Here is a 16,502-nt window from a genome sequence, read left to right as displayed (position 1 = left end):
AGTAATTTATAATTAAAATAAATTAATAATTTATTCTGCCAAAAAATAAAATAAAATAATAATAATAATAAGAAGAAGAAGAAGAATAAAAACACCAAGCACTTAGATAATGCTAAGTGCTGGGCACTGTTCTAGCTTCACTAATTCTTTTAATTCTCTTATTTTTAAATATTTTACATATAAAAAAGAAAACAGAGACCTGGATATTTTAAGTAATTTATAATTAAAATAAATTAATAATTTATTTTGCCACTCTACCACCAAGTGATAGAGTGGCAAAGATTCAAACTCAGACCATGTATTTCTCAAGACCATGGACTTTCCCACAATCCTGTATGTGAAGGACCCCTTCTTAATAGATTGCGGATCTCCAAGGTTTCTTGCAAGTTTTACCTTAGAAATCCTGTCCTGATTCCCCGATTATTTCCAGAGGTTGATTTAGAATTTCCCTTTTCAGAATCCTTTTATATAAAGAATTATATAGAAAATTGTACTTTCTCAGTGCTTTTGACTCTCAATATGATAGAATTACACACTTTTCTATTAGAAGAGTCTTCCTTATTTGATTAAGAGACTACAAAGGCGGCATCCATGTTTCACTGGTCTCTTTACCTTGTACAATACCTAAGAGAAGACCTTACATGTGTAAAGAAGTGGTCAAATACATTATTGCTCTGTTAATCTCTGAACGATGGCATGGGGGAGGGAACGTACTTGTTGGTGTGAGAAGGTAGACTTTGGTATGACTCAAAGAAATTTTTACTGTGGCTTCTCAGAAGTAGAATGTGTTACCTTCTCAGAGTATGCATAGCCTATCACAGAGGTTGTGCACTTAAAATATTTTTAACCACAAGATAGGACTTTTGGGTGTGAGGAGACAGCTTGGCGGTGTAAGCACCTGCCTTGCAAGTGGGAGGACCTGAGTTCCATCACTTGTAGTGCACGCTGTGCTGGACCAGGAACCACAAGCATGTCTTGCCAACCCTGAAACTGGTTGTGGTAGCACATACCTGTAACCCCAGTGTTGGGAAGGCTGAGACAGGAGGATCACTATGAGTCTGAACTGCCTAGCGAGATCCTGTATCAAATAAGTAAATAATTTATTTATTTATTTATTGTTTTTTATTTTTTGCAGAACTGGGGATTGAACTCAGGCCTTTGCACTTGCCAGGGAAGTGTTTATTCTACTGAGCCATCTCCCCAGCCCTAAATTTTTTTTTTTTAAAGATGTGAATGTTATAAGGGGAACTGCCCATTTCTTGTGGCCTTAGATTTGGTGAAATCTTAGATCTTTCCTAATTTCAAGATGCTCTGATGACTAATAGAATGTAGTTACTTCTCCTGCTGACTTCATTTCACTTTTTTTTTTTTTTTTTTTTTTTTTTGAACCGGGGATTGAACTCAGGCCCTTGTGCTTGCCAGGGAAGGACTTATTCTACTGAGCCATCTCCCCGGCCCCTCACTTCACATTTTTAATGGTACATGTATTATTCTGTTGTGTGATTTTTTTTACACATGCCAGTACCTTCAAAGACATTACAAACTTCTTATATAATTAAAAAAAAATAAAGTGGGTGCACAAATAAGGTGGGTAAATGGAATTCTAAACAGGGATGTGGCATATGCAAACCATGGCGTAGGTGTTCTTTCATCCCACAACAAATCACCAAAAGAAATAAATCCTAAGAGACTACCTGGAAAGACGTAGGCAATAGAGTTCATTAGAAGTTAGCAAGTCCAAAGACCTGAATAGCTTTTTACCATAGCCTCTGTCACCTTTCATCACAACCTTCGGAGCACCTATCTGTTTCCATGGCCCAGAATTTTGCATTTTTAGCACTGTGATGTGACGAGAGATGAGTTTTGTGGTTAAACTTCAGTGCACACCCTCCAGTGCCAGGAGAGATGAAGCCCAAGTGTTTACTGTTGAAATCCATTGCAGCATCCCTCGCTAGGGATGCTTCGGAGCAAGCCCTGGCTCTCAGTGCTTCTGCCAAGAACAAGGAAAAGAGAGAAGAAAGATTGTACCTTATCACTCGTGTGTGCCATATTCATTACTTTATAACTTTACTGAGGTAAAATCAACACACACACACACACACACACACACACACCCCTTGTTAGAAAACTTCTGGAGCAAGAAGATAGTAAAGAACTTAGCGCAGTGGCATATGCCTGTTATCCCAGCTAAGGGTTGGCCAAATAGCTCAGCGGATTAAAGCGCCTGCAAGCAGGTGCAGGGACCAGGGATTCTATCCTGAGCTGAGCTGGCAATTAAGACTGGGCGTGGTGGTGCGTGCCTCTGGTCCCAGCTCTTGGGAGGCTGTAAACAGGAGAATCGCTAGGAGCCTGATCTAGTAGTGAGACCCTGAACACCCTGCAAACCCTTCCCTGAAATATAGGAAAATTAAAGAACTATAGTTCCAGCTACCTGAGAGGCTGAAGCAAAAAGATTTTGTGGATCTTTTTTAAGTTTCTTGGCAAGTGGATTTTTGAATTCATTTCAGATTTAGATTCTAGAAATACAAGAAACTCCTATTTAATCTGAAAGTAGAAAACCAGGCAGCTCATATAATCAGTGTTTTCCCACTGACAGCACTTTTGGAAAGCAAGTAAGAAAATAAGCTGGTCTGGTGTGATTAAAAATATTGGGAAGTCTGGAAATGCTTCCGGCACATTCACTTGTAGTCTGCCTACTCTTCTCTCTTTCTCTTTCTTCCCTCCTCCCACACTGGCGGTCCTGACCCCTCTGTGCTCCAGCCTCATCCACTTTCTCCTTCGTAGGCAGGCCGTGTTCTTTCTTTGCAATGCCCGTCTTTCTTCAAGACACATCCTTGTTTCCTCTTGTTCCTATGTGGGGTCTCAATTTAGATTTCGTTTGTCTGGGTGTCGCCTCCTTCACCCAGGTGCTCCTCCTCTGGGCTCGTGGAGCACCTGTGTGGATGCCTGTGGCAGTGTCATAGTTTAAATGCCGACATCTTTCTATCTCAGATCTTCAGCTTCACAAGGAAAACATGCTTATCTTGTTTAGTGCCGGTTCTTTTGAGCCTCATGCCGAAGATGACACATGATGGTATTCAGTAAATGTTTGTTGGATGGATGTCCTGATGCCCCATATTGTTACAAACCTTGTAAACATTTTATTTTTTTTATTTTATTTTTTTGACAGAACCAGGGATTGAACTCAGGCCCTTGCACTTGCCAGGCAAGCGCTTATTCTACTGAGCTATCTTCCCGGCCCCTTGTAAACATTTTAATGGGAACAAAATGATTTTATCATATGTTGTATAGTAAAAAAATAGGTTTTAAAAATCTACATCTGGTACATGACACTCATGGTTATAGGACTATTTTTTTTAACAGTATTTGTTCTTATATAAAATCCCTCAAACCCTTGGAATTTCCTGTGTGATGGGGCTATCAGTTGTTAATCATAATAATCCCTTTCCGTGACATCTGAATTTATGATAAAGCAGTGATTTATATTGGTAAGTGACTTATACTCCTAAGGTAGTCTCACAGTGAACCTGATCACTATAAAGACCAAGTGATGGGAGGATTACCATATTTCCCAGAAAATAAGGCAGAGTTTTATGTTAATTTTTCTTCCAAAACACATAATAGAGTTTGTTCTTTGGGACTGTCCTCTTTTTCCATGTACAACAATCTATATTCTTTCATGCACAAATTGTTGTGGCAAAACTGAGTCTGGGAAAGGAACAACACAGATTAACAACACAGTCAGAAGGTTGTGAACAGCAGTGGTCCTGGCGGGAATAACTTCCAACAAAAACCAGGTGACAAGCATCTGTCAGCCAGCATTTTTACATGAGGCATAAGCTGGGATTACAAAGGCAGGACAGAGCTGCCTGGCAGTTCTTCTGATTAGCTAGCAGTTGAGATAATTGGTTACGGGGCTAGATTAATGGCCATCAGCTGCAACACTAGGTTAATGACCACAAAGCTTAGTACGACCAAGGATCCTGAATGTTCCCTTATGCTCTCGTGGTTACAGGTGTCAAGAAAGCGATTACCAAGCCATGAAACAGTTACAGAGTGAGGCAGCTTCAAAGAGAACCAAGTTTTAAAAAGAACAGTTTTTCCTTGTGTAGTTGTCCCTTTTCACAACAGTCTACATTTATTCATGTACAAAAATCTACGTTTATCCAAGTACAGTACTGTCATCTACTGGAACATCATCATAACTCTCCAAAGTCCCAAATCCCTGCCCAGATTTTTTATGACTTCTTTTTGTGTAGAACCAGAGGCCCCGATCTCTCACATCCAGCTCTTTAAATAAGCACTTCTCTGTGTAGCTCCTAGTGCATCAGTAGCCAGTTATCTGTGATTTAAGCCCATGAATTCCTCCCCCAAGCCATGATGTCTCACTGGCTGGGCTTCCCAAAGTTTCTATTGAGTCAGTGGATCATTGAAGACTTACAAGAGAGGAGCGGCAGCAAAAATGATCATAGTTAAGAATGATGGGCCACATAAAAGTAACAAAAAATTACAGGTACCAAAATTTAGAAAATGTTTCTTTATTTCATACAAGTGCATTAAGTGCACCCATTACAACACAGGATGCACTGAATTATGAAGACTCATATTAGACACAACCATGTCTTTTTGTTACCAAATGCGCAAATTATACCTATGTTATGTCTGTACTCCAGTTAGTCATTTGGCAATATGGTAAGTCTTGAGTTCAACTGTTTACATAGGCGTTTATCTCTCCTCCAAAGGCACTTGCTTAGGCATTTACAAATACTGAAGTGTAATTTATATTATTACTTATCTTAAATTTTAACATAATTGTCATTTATTATATTTAATTATATATTGTTATTTTGTAATTCAGTACATTCATCATGTGTTGCAGTGGACATACTTGTGCATCCAACTGGCTAATGATTTTAACTGTGGCTTACTTTGGGGGTTGGGCTTATATTAGGAGCATCCTGAAAAATCATGCAGGGCTTATCTTCCTGCTGGGTCTTATTTTCTGGGAAATATGGTAGATGTTCCATATTGCTGTCTGATGAGTGGATTGTTGCATCAGCAATCTGTATTGTATTCTTCCAGCCTGGTCCCTGTGGTGGGCACTGGACACTCAGGCAAGCAAGGCTTCTCTGGCCGGCAGGCTGCGGGTGACACTGGTGAGGAAACATGCAGTCCTCACAGCTGAAGGCAGCGATAGGGCACTCGCCAGACTCCTGCTCTGCAGCTTTGTGCCCCCTTGCCATGGCCTGTCCTTAAGGGAGGCTGTAGAGGCAGAGCCCCCTTGTGGATCTGGATTCCTTGTGTTTCAACAGACATAATCATCTGTCTGATGATTTTAACAGGGCTTTATTTTCTGGTTAGATGTTATATTAGGAACATCCTAAAAAATCATGCTGGGGCTTATTTTCCAGTAAGGTATTATTTTCAGGGAGGTACATTAAAGGGTTGGACCTCTCAGCCGCACCTGCTGGCCTCCAGGAAAAGTGGAAGCCCAAGGGATCAAGGCCAATAAAATCTTTCTAACCAGGAAATTTGGTGAGCTTTCTGGTTGGTGACTACATACACCTGCCAGGAGGGTAGCACACAGAAGCTCCTGTGCTCAGGATCTTTCTAGATCTTGCATTATGTGTCTTTTCTCTATCCTTTATAATAAAGTGGTAAATGTTTCTCCTTGAGTCCTGAGAGCCATCCTGGCAAAATCCAAAGAGGAAGTTGTAAGACTCAGGGTTATAGCCACTGTCTCAGATAGATAGTCTAAATAGTTGTTATTATTATTATTATTATTATTATTATTACTGTTTTTTAGGCAGAGTCTTGCTGAGTAGTACAGGCTGGTCTTGAACTCAAAACAGTCCTCCTGCCTCAGCCTCCCCAGTGCTAGGATTATAGGTGTGCACCAACACACCTATCCAGCAATAGTCTAAGAATTGAATTGAATTATGGGATTTATGGGATACCCAGTTGGTGTCTTCACTAGAGAATTGCTTGGTGTGTAGAGGATTAAATCATCTCCTGCATGATCTGGTCACAGAAGTGCATAGTGGGTGTATTAACAGAGAAGGAAATTTTGTTTTCCTTTTTTTTACATATAGGTTGGCATGATTTATATGACCATTCCCCACATATTTCTCTTTTAGTCTATCTAGTTTTTCATTGTGATAACAATGTAATACTGTAAATGGAAGCTTATATTGTAAATGATGCCTATGCCTGACTTTCTTCCCAAAGAAGTAATGGCTTAAGCTTTTGCCAGTACTACGTGGAGGTGTCTAACTCCATAGTCTCCTCAATTTTGATTTTTCCCATGTTATAGCATCCTTACCAGTTAAATCCGTTTAATAGTATTTTTCTGTTTGATTTGATCAATGGTGAGGTTCAATATTTTCTCAAGTTGGGGGCCTGCCCCGTAGCTCAGTTCTTTAAGTGGCTGCTTCGACAAAGCAGTCAGGCTCACGTTGCTGTGGTTCGATCCCCACAACTCAAGCCAGCCAAACCTGCCCTGAAGGCATTCGGAGAAAAAATATATATATATGTATATATTTCAAGTCATTGTAAACAACACAAATTTATTCTTTTTTTTTTTTTTTTTTGGCAGAACTGGGGATTGAACTCAGGCCTTTGCGCTTGCCAGGCAAGCGCTTATTCTACTGAGCTATCTTCCTGGCCCCTAGATTTATTCTTTGTGAGGGAAACTAGCAATATTTCTCCTACCCCTGTAGGTAGTGCTGGTCTGAATACTTCTTGTTTTACACATTTCATTAAATGTTTAGGCATTTTATAAGGTAAATTTCTAATTAAATAGATTGCCTCACAGTTTGAATATAATTGAATCATTTCACTTTGATCTTCCTCATTCATTTTCAGAATGTTCGTAATTCCAAAAAAGCCATTAAATGTATACAGTTAATTTTTTAAAGTGTTTAAGATATATTCTTTAAATGTGTGCACACTGCTTGGAAAGGAAAAGTAGGAAGTTCTTGAGGAGGTTATTCTTTGTGTAGAAAACTGTCACAGGTACTCAGGGATCAGAAGTTGGTGCCAGGGCTGTGGACCGAAGAATACACACTAGGTAGCCCTGTGCGGGACAGAGAGACCAGTGTCGCTCCATAGAATATTTCGAACTCAGCAATTTTTACAGCTGGCCTGATAGAAAGACTAACTTAAAATCTTGAGACATGAGTTCTCATCTTATTCTTATCAGGATTGGCCTGAAAGTTTCCTGAAGGAGACTCAAGTTGCCCAGTACAAACAGTGGACTCTCCATTACTGGCAATAGCTTGCCCCTGGTAAACAAGAAACAAGGCGATAAAAGGTTTAAAGTAGAGCTAAGGTCTCCCTGTAGTCTCCTGAGGTCAACACTGTGTGCCAGTCTGTGCTGATTGCTCCCACAGCCTTAAACATTTTATCCAATTTTTTTGAGTTTCCTTAAAATGGTACCCACAACTGTAAAACTGAAATATACAATTACCCCTTTTAGGTAGTTGCTGAAATTCACTCTGATGTCAACCTGCCTGTGGGTAGAGGAATAAAATCTGATCCTCTTCACAGTTTGTCTGTCCCTCACAAGCCCTTATTAACAACTCTGAAATTAGTTTTTTATTATCTACAGATTCTTTAATCTGTTTCTGTGTTTACATTATTGTTTCCTCCAGCTCTAAAAATTTTCCAGGGGACAGAATGCTGTTCTTGTGAATACAGAGCTTTTCTTGCAGTAGTTGAGAATTTTTTGGAAAATAGTCCATACTTTCTAGGAAGTACTTTTTTTGCTTTGGGAGAAGTTACAGAGGCAAACTTGGTCCTGACTTAATCCCAGGCTTTAATTAAAAGTCATGATGAGTTGCTAGCTCTTCGCTGGCTCGAGGACGCTGGCGGAGGCCACCGTCTAAACCAGCGGCGCTGCGTGCTCTGTGTTCGACTCGCCAGGTCTGGCTCAGTGTGCGGAACTCTGCTGGCAGCTGCGAGGCGAAGCCGGAAAGAGGCAAGTTCCCGGTGCGAAGGTGGCCCTGCAGCACAACCTAGGCCTCGGAGGCGCCGTCGTGGTGACGCTCTACAGGATGGGTTTTCCGGAGGCCGCCAGGTGAGGAGCGTTCTGGGTTTCGGCTCATCACTGTGACTTCTCACAGTCGAGGCGCTCTGCGTGAAGCATTCTAATTCCATCCACGGTCGCGGGGCTGAAGGGCGAGTACGTCCTCAGCTGCCTGATCGCGGCTGGCCTTTGCACCTGGCCGCCGCGGGGAGGGCTGTGCCCCAAGAGGAGGCAAGCCCCGGACGCCGCAGATGTGTGTTTGAGAATCCGGCCACGCTGTGCTGCTGCCGAATTCTTTTTGTTTCTTGCAGACTTTCCTCCTGTCCTCCGAGTGCCAGCGCTCTTCGGGGTCAGGCCCCTCCGTCCCGCCTCCGAGAGCCCTGCCGCTTCTTGGCCCTCTCGGAGAAGGGTTCCCCGGAGCAGAAGCCCCCTTCCTTCTCGGGGCCCAACTTTCTTCCTGGCACGCTCGTTTCCGGCCACTCTAACTGTAACCCGTATCTTGATACCTGCTTTTGCGTCTTTCCTTCCTCGCTAGATCTTTTCCTTCTGTCAGCAAACTCTTCTCTGAAAATCAGCTGCTTTAATCATTCTCTTTCAGGATGAGCCTTTTTTCAGGGTCACCTTTGCTGGAATACCTCAGTCTAGTTTTTTATCTCACCTCTCCGGTCAGGTAAAGCAGTTTCAAATGAAGATGGATGTCCTGGTCTTTGTTTTCCCTCGTTTTTTTTTTTTTTTTTTTTTTTTTTTTTTTTTTTAGCTTTGCCTTAGCTTTTAACACTAATTAGCTCTTTTTTTTTGTCATCTGAAATTTTAGTACTTATTTACTCATACTGTTCATTCACAAGGGATATTCCTTGACAGAATACCTTATATTTTGTAAGGTCTTGAGTTTCTTCTTATTCAATTAGAGACCATACTCATAAGTGAAATAAATCACTCTCATGTGTAAACATTGTCTTGTCTCCCTAGTATAAGAAATTAAAGAAACTTCTCAAAAGGAAAGAAGTAGGATGGGGAAAAAGAGAAAAGAAGGGAGGGAAAATATAAATATATAACTACAGAAAGCTAATATAATTATACTGATTTCTTTTAGTCCATTGAAAAGATTGGCTTGTGTTTACATTGGTTGATTAATTTTGCTTGCCTACATGTTGTAATCTGAGCAACTACTTTGAAGACAACAATATACATACAATACATTAACCATTTTTAATTTCTTATTGTTTTGAAGCAGTGTTTTTATTTCTTTTTTAATCTCTAAAATAAAAATTTATTTTTTCTTTTAGACCCATCTCAGGTACCATTTCCTTTTGAATATCTGTAGCTCTTGGGTCTTATTACAATTTTGGTTTGATTGTACTGTAATGTAACTTCGTCTTATTAACTATTATGTGAAATATTTAGAGGCTTAAGACTGAATTCTCCGGCCTCTGGATTGTTTCCTATAGTAAGTGTTTATTGACTTGAGTTAGATAAAAGACACTGAATCTTAAGTTTGCTACTAATTCATTGATTTGGTACTAATTCTCACATTTTGTCTGGTTGAACTAGGAAGAGACACCAGAGCCAGCATAAGTTGTATGACTTTCTCAGAGTAGAAAGTTAAAACTTATGGGCAACAGATTCTAAGTGTGGAGTTCTCATAGTTCCATTATTTTCAGGCGATTAAATCACTGGAGAAAGAGTTGTTCAAATTATCCCAGGTTGCTATTTCTGGAAAGACAGAAATTTGAAAAACATTAGGTAACCTATTAATGACTAAAAGGAGTTTGTTTGACTTGGAGTGCATACTGCAGATATCATTGATAGGCTTGGTGATGGAGCATCACTCACTCTAAAAGCCAAATTAGGAAAATTTTAACTCTGATGTTGCAGATAAAATAATTATAAGCTACCATGGCATGTAAGGTGGTTTGCTTAGTTACTCAGTTAGCTATTGATGGAGCACCTGCTGTATGCTCAGCCACCCCAGTGTAGTCCTCTAAGTATGTGGGGAGGACATACATTTTTTTTTTAAGTGCTGTACTTAGAGGAAGGTATGTTTGAGTTTGGGTGTTGTGGTACACACCTATAATTTCTCCTATTTGGGAGACTGGGACAGAAGGATCACAAGTTCTAGGTTAACCTGGGCATGAGCCTGTCTCAAAATAAAATAAAGTATGAAGATGTAGCTCAGCATTCCCTCATTCAGTCCCCCAGGACTGAAAAACAGTAAAAAGTAAAATTAGAAAAAAGTAAATTTTGAACTGGGCTGACGGTGTATCCAGCAAAAGGATAGAAAAAAGGACAGTCCAGGCCAGTATATATAAACTTTTAGGACTTTTAAGATGTGTCATGTACAGGTACCAACTCCCCCCAAGAAATGTAATCATTATGTACTGTAAACAGTGCTAATAAAAAATAAAGACTTAAGAAAGTAAACATAGAACACACAACTATTGCATAAAAAAAAATTCTAGAAATTAAAAAACAATACAAAGAATTTTGGCAAGTAGTGGGTGAAGGGTAGGTTACTCCACGTGGACCTGAGTTTAGTGGCAGAGCAGAATGATTTGGTTTGTGAATACTCCAGATGCTATGCTCAGGAACTAGGAATTTATCTTTTAGACTATGGGTCATCAGAAGATCATGTGGTTGGGTATAGCGTATGTTCACTATGTCCATTTGGTGTTTCTTTGTGTTCAGTGGAGAAGAGGACAGAGGCCTTAGAAGGCTGTTACAGTAATGTGGAGCAGAGTTTAAGTGCTGCAATAGGGTTTGGAGAATGAAGAAAAGAGTTCATAGCTGAGAACTGTGACAGCTGTGTTTGATATACAGTTACACTTTCCTTTAGTCCAGTTTTTTGTTTTTGTTTTTAATTTGAGGAGTTTTTTTTGTTATTTCCGGATGACTTAAGGCAGGTCTGGTGCGGCTTCTGGAGCTGGGAATCCAACCGTGGTCCTTCCTATGCGCCTGACTGCCCAAGCAGTGCTTTAAACAACTGAGCTATATGGCAAAGCCGCTTTAGTCCAGTTTTGAACATAAGTGTTGATTTATGTTTGAGTATAAGTAGAAAGCTTTTATGATGCAGACAGAGAATAAAGGGAAACTATCTCTAAAACTCGACTTTGTTATGTATTTCTTTTTTTAAAAAACAAGGTTTTAGGGTCAGCCAAATAGATCAGCCAATTAAAGCAGGTGCCAGGGCCTGGCATGCCAGCCCCGGCCGCCGGGTGCACTGAGACTGCAGTTGAAACTGGGCATGGTGGTGTGCTCCTATAATCCCAGCTCTTGCGAGGCTGTAAACAGGCGGATCACTATAAGTCCGATCTAGTAGTGAGACCCTGAATACTTTGTAGACCCTTCCCTAAAATATAAATAAATTAATAAATAAATATCAAGGTTTAATTTATATACAGCAAAATTCATCTTTTTCATATATATTTGCAAGTTTTGGCCTACATAGCTTGTATAGTATATAACTACCACTAAAATCAAGGTAAGAACAGTACTTCCACCTGTCCCTCAACTCGTACCCTTCTCCAGTCAGCCGTTCCTCCTACCCTCTCACCTCTGGCACCCAATCATCTGTTTTCTGTTCCTGTAGTTTTCCCCTTTCTTGAATGTCATGTGAGTGAAATCAGAAGGTCTTGAGGCTGGCTTCTTTTATTGAGTATAAGGCATTTGAGAGTCATCTTCTTTATCGTGTATAGTATCAGTAATTTGTTCCTTTTTATTCCTCAGTAGTATTCCATTGTGCAGATTTACTTAGTTTATTCATTCCTTGATTTAGGCTGTAGATAGTTCCAAAAAATTGAAACTAAGCCTCCTGACCATTTAACCCAGCAGGTGCCATCTGAAATTCCTAAGTGATATAAGAAGTTTAAAATCAGAAGTAGGAATTGCTTTTATATAACTATTACATGTGTGTGTCTGCCCACAATCAAGGACCTGAAGGAGCCATATGGAAAAATGAATATAAGAATCTGACGAAAGTAATGACATTGATTAGCTTTTTCCTTTTCTGAATTTCCATTTCAGTTGGAACTTTTGCCTTTTAATATGATTTCAAGCATACATGGGAAAAGTATATAAGAATAGTACAAGGGGGGCCGGGGAGGTAGCTCAGTGGCATAAAAACATGCCTGGCAAATACAAGATCCCAAGTTCCATTCCCAGTACTGGGGGGGGGGGCAAAAAAAAGAATAGTACAAGGAATTCACTTAAACGTTGGGGCTAAATTTATCAATTGTTGACATTTTGCCCTATTACCTTTATTACTTTTTCTCTACATATATTTCTCTCTCTCTCTCTCTCTCTCTCTCTCTCTCTATATATATATATATATATATATATATATATATATTAGACTATTTGAAAGAAAGTTGGAGGCATTATATTCATTTATCCTTAAAGATTTTTGTGTACATTTCTAAGAACAACGGCATTCTCACAGTAGTGACCAAAATAAGAAAAATTAACACCACTACAATACTGTATAATTTTTAATCTAAAGAACATACTTACAGTCCAACAGTTCCAAGCTTTGTTTTTTTTCCTTGTCCAAAAGAAATCCCTGAATACACTTAGCTCTCGTGCCTCTGTTATCCTTTAATCGGAAACCATCATCCAGCCATTCTTTGCATTTCTCACCCTTGATTGTTTTGAGAGGTACAGGTACATTCATTAAGAGTAAAATGTCTGTGGGTTTTGTCAAATGTCCTTAGAGGGGGTTTCAGATCAGCTGGTGTTGTATCCTCAGTACATAATACCATGGTGAGTGGTGTTGCTTGCCCTTATTGATAATGTTAATTTTCATTACTTGATTAATGGCATTGACTATGTTTTCCTCTGAAAAGCTTCAGGTTTTCTTCTTCTTCTTTGTAGTTAATAAGTAAGTTATAGTGGGATGCTTTGCCCCTAGCACACTTTTGCCATCCATTCATTTTAGCATCCATTGACGATCTTCTGACTTCATTAGCTCTCATATGAATGGTTGGTTGGATTATTTGTCTGTTTTGAGCCACGGTCATGCTGGGCCTTGAACTCACTATGTAGCCTGGCCTTGAACTCACTATGTAGCCCAAGGTTGGCCTCAAGCTCATGGCAGTCCTTGTGCCTCCAGCCTCCTGGGTGCTGGGATTATCAGTGGGCACCACCACACATAGCCTCTAGTATGTTTATTAACTACATTCATCAGTAATAAAGAGCTTTTCCTCCTGGCCTGTTTTTACATTTAACCAACTTATTATATGAACTCATGGATTCTTATTTTACTGAATAGATTATAATCCATTATAAATTATTTTGATGCTTAGATTGCCCCTGACTTGAATAGTGGGGACCCTATTCCTCTGAACTGAATCATATGCCACTATGATTCTTTCTAGTAATACTTTCCTACTTTCTGGATCATTTTGTACTTTCCATCCTCTAGTCCTGGGATCAGTTGTTTCTCCAAGGAGTCACGGGTCACATTAGTGGAGAGTGGCATTAAAAATCACTGTGTGGCCTACTAGCTCTGTGCTCGTCAGAACTTTTAGGCCCTCTTAGTGGGCACATTGGATAGGCACATACATACGCGCACATATTATTTTAGTTTTGTTTTAAAGTAAATATTTATGGAACACATATAGTCTTTTGTTACTCATATCTGTCTTCATATTTATGGAGCCATCAACTTGCAGTTAAAATGAAGAATATGTAAAACTAATTAAATTCCACTTGTAGATGACATCTTTTTTAGAGTTTTTGAAGTCTAGAATCAGCAGAAAGACAGTGATCACACTGCATGTTTTGAGTGTGTTAACCTTTTCCCATTGAAAATATTTACTTTGAGTAATCGGAAATAGAAAATCCCTACCACGCATTGAAATTGTTTAGTAAACTTGTTGGTTTTTTATTTCCCCATGCACCATTCTGCTTTCCTATGTCTGTAGTTTATGTCATTGGTTAAATGGTCAAAAATGATTTTGTTTATTAAATTATAGTTATTACCCTGAGGTTTAGAAAAATAAGGTTAAATTTTTAGTAGAGAATAAGATTCATATCTAACTTTTCTAAGCTCAGACCTTGGCTAAAGAACATGGGATTGTACTTGCTGTCATATCTCTAGGCGGCTTCACTATTTGTCTTTCAACTCCCAAGACTTGGAACTGTATTTCAGGACTGTGAGCCTGCTCTGAGGTCAAGGGGATGTGCTAGTTGTGAACTTCACTCCGTGTATTTATGTGCATTGCATAACTGTCTCTAATCAGAACTGGTTGCCAGTTAACTGATAGATTTGGGAATGAATAATTAAAATGTTGGCTTTTGTATTCCTCTCAGATACTAAGAAAACAGCAAGAACATTATTTTAAACTACTACTGAGACGTAATTCCCATGCCAAGTAGTTCACCCATTCTGAGTGTATATTCAGCAGTTTACAGGCTGCCACAGAGTTGTGCAGTCACTCCTGTGACCTACCCATTGATAATCTTTCTAGCTGCTACTCCCTGCAGTCTCCGGCAGCTGTTCATCTGCTTTCTTTCTCTCGATTTGCCCATTCCGGGCTTTTCATGTAATGTGTGGTCCTTCTTGAATGGCTTTTGTCACTTAAATGCTTTCAAGTTCCATCCTCCTTAATCAGTTCCCATTGTTCCACATCCTTGTGGCCTATCACTCTTTTTTATTTCAGCAGTCCTTGTGGGTGTGATGTGCTATCTCACTGTGATTTTGATTAGCTGATGATACTGAATCTCTGTTCAAGCGCTTTATTAACCCCTTTGATATCGTCTTTGGAGAAATGTCCATTTTTAAATTGAGTTATTTGCTTATTGTTGAGTTGTAGTTCTTTTTGAGAGTCTGGCATATATCAGGTCTATGATAGGTGCTTCACTTCTTTTCCCCCTGTTCTGGAGACCTGACTCAGGCCGTGGTACTTGCTAGACCGGTACTATATCACTGAACTATGTACCCAGTCCCAGGTCTTCATCTAATACTCATAAAAACTATTCCAAAGGTTTTATACACTGTGTATAGGTGAGATGGATGATAGGAGTTGAAACTGTTTATCTAAAAACATCTGATGTGGTAGGAATCAGTTATCTCAGTTCAAAGTTCTTGTTGACTACTCAGCGTTGTCAGTCTTTGTTTGACTTTGCTGAAGAGGAGCCAGTTCAGGTCTTACAATGAAATGGGAGAGAGCAGGGGTCTAGAGGGAATTCACACAGCAGCTAAGTTATTCTGCTGGCTAGTCTTTGAGATCCCTTCCAGCATTTTACACATTAGATTTATCCCAAGAAATTTACACCTAAACCAAATTAATAAAAACTAATGAGAATTTTGTTCTGGGGAAAGAACTCTTCCTCCTCCTCCTCCTTTTGTTCCTCTCCTCCTCCTCTTCCTCCTTCTCCTCTTCTTCTTCCTCCTCCTTTTTTTGGGTCTTCACACGGAGCTACATCCTTAGCTCACTTTATTTTAAGGCAAGGTCTAAGTGAGTGAATGCTATGTTGCCCAGGCTAGGCTAGAACTTACAGACCTTCTGCCACAGCTCTCAAAGTACTGGGATTATAGACCTGTACCACCATTCTTGGCTGGAAAGAACTTTGTTTATAAAGAAGTCATGAGTAGCTGGGCATAGTAGTATGTGCCTGCAGTCCTAGCACTCAGAATCTGGCTATGCCAGGAGGGTCACTAGAATCTAGGAGTTTGAGGCCAGCCTGGGCAACACAGCATGATCTTGTTTCAAAAACAAAATGAAACAAAAAAGAAATCATGAGAAAAATCTTTTTGTGATTGTGTATAATTTATTTTTTATTTAAATTGGTATTTTTATTTTCCCTGAGCAGGGCACATATCTCAGTAAATTGTAAGGAAGATGATTCTGGTCTGAATGGGAAAGGAAGAAATTAGGATTTAGGAAGGGAGAATCAATACAATTTCAGTTTGTTGGTCACTAGAAGAAAAGCCTCTTACAGATTGGAAACCGGGAATGCAAAGCATTTTGTTTTTTTATTATTAGAATATGAATTGCTCTTGAGAAGTGGATCTTTTTTTTATCGTTTAAAAAAATATTTATTTGGTACAAGGTCGCACTATACAGCTCAGACTTGTAGTGATCCTCCTGTCTCAGCCTCTCCAGCACTGGGATTACAGGCTTGTGCCACAACGCCAGGTTTGGTGGCCAGCACATGTGGTACCAGGGATTGAACTGGGTCCTTGTGCTTGCCAAGCAGGCATTTAGGCCACCAAGCTCTCCCCCAGCCCTGAGAAGTAGATCTTGAGAAGAACTGTCTGGACTGGATCTTGAAGGATAAATTGGAGTTTGCCCAGCCAGGGTTGTTCCAGGCTGAGCTCTAGGGGAGCTCTGCTCTACTGCATGGGCTGCACTCCTGTGTTAATGGGATTCTTCTAGGAGGCTCACTTTTCAGCTTCTAAGACTTTCCATACCCACCCTTTTGCTCCCGCTCTGCTGATCGCTTTGCCTTATGCTTTGTGAGAAAAGAAAAATTATTA

The 16,502-nt window shown here is 39.8% G+C and overlaps 1 protein-coding gene across 1 annotated transcript in view; it reads left to right on the top strand.

Annotated features, from left to right (window-relative positions):
- The window catches only part of Scp2 (sterol carrier protein 2), a 126,384-nt gene that overhangs the window by 80,903 nt on the left and 28,979 nt on the right, over positions 1-16,502 (top strand). The window contains exon 12 of the mRNA XM_004639220.3: positions 7,924-8,077. Coding sequence (XP_004639277.3) covers positions 7,924-8,077 — 154 coding nt within the window. The remainder of the gene's footprint in view (positions 1-7,923; positions 8,078-16,502) is intronic.

The sequence above is a fragment of the Octodon degus genome, unplaced genomic scaffold, assembly GCF_000260255.1.
Source record: "Octodon degus isolate 3935 unplaced genomic scaffold, OctDeg1.0 scaffold00107, whole genome shotgun sequence".
In the NCBI taxonomy this organism is placed as follows: Eukaryota; Metazoa; Chordata; class Mammalia; order Rodentia; family Octodontidae; genus Octodon; species Octodon degus.
Note: the sequence above shows the minus strand (reverse complement) of the source record. Positions and strands in the feature narration are given on the sequence as shown.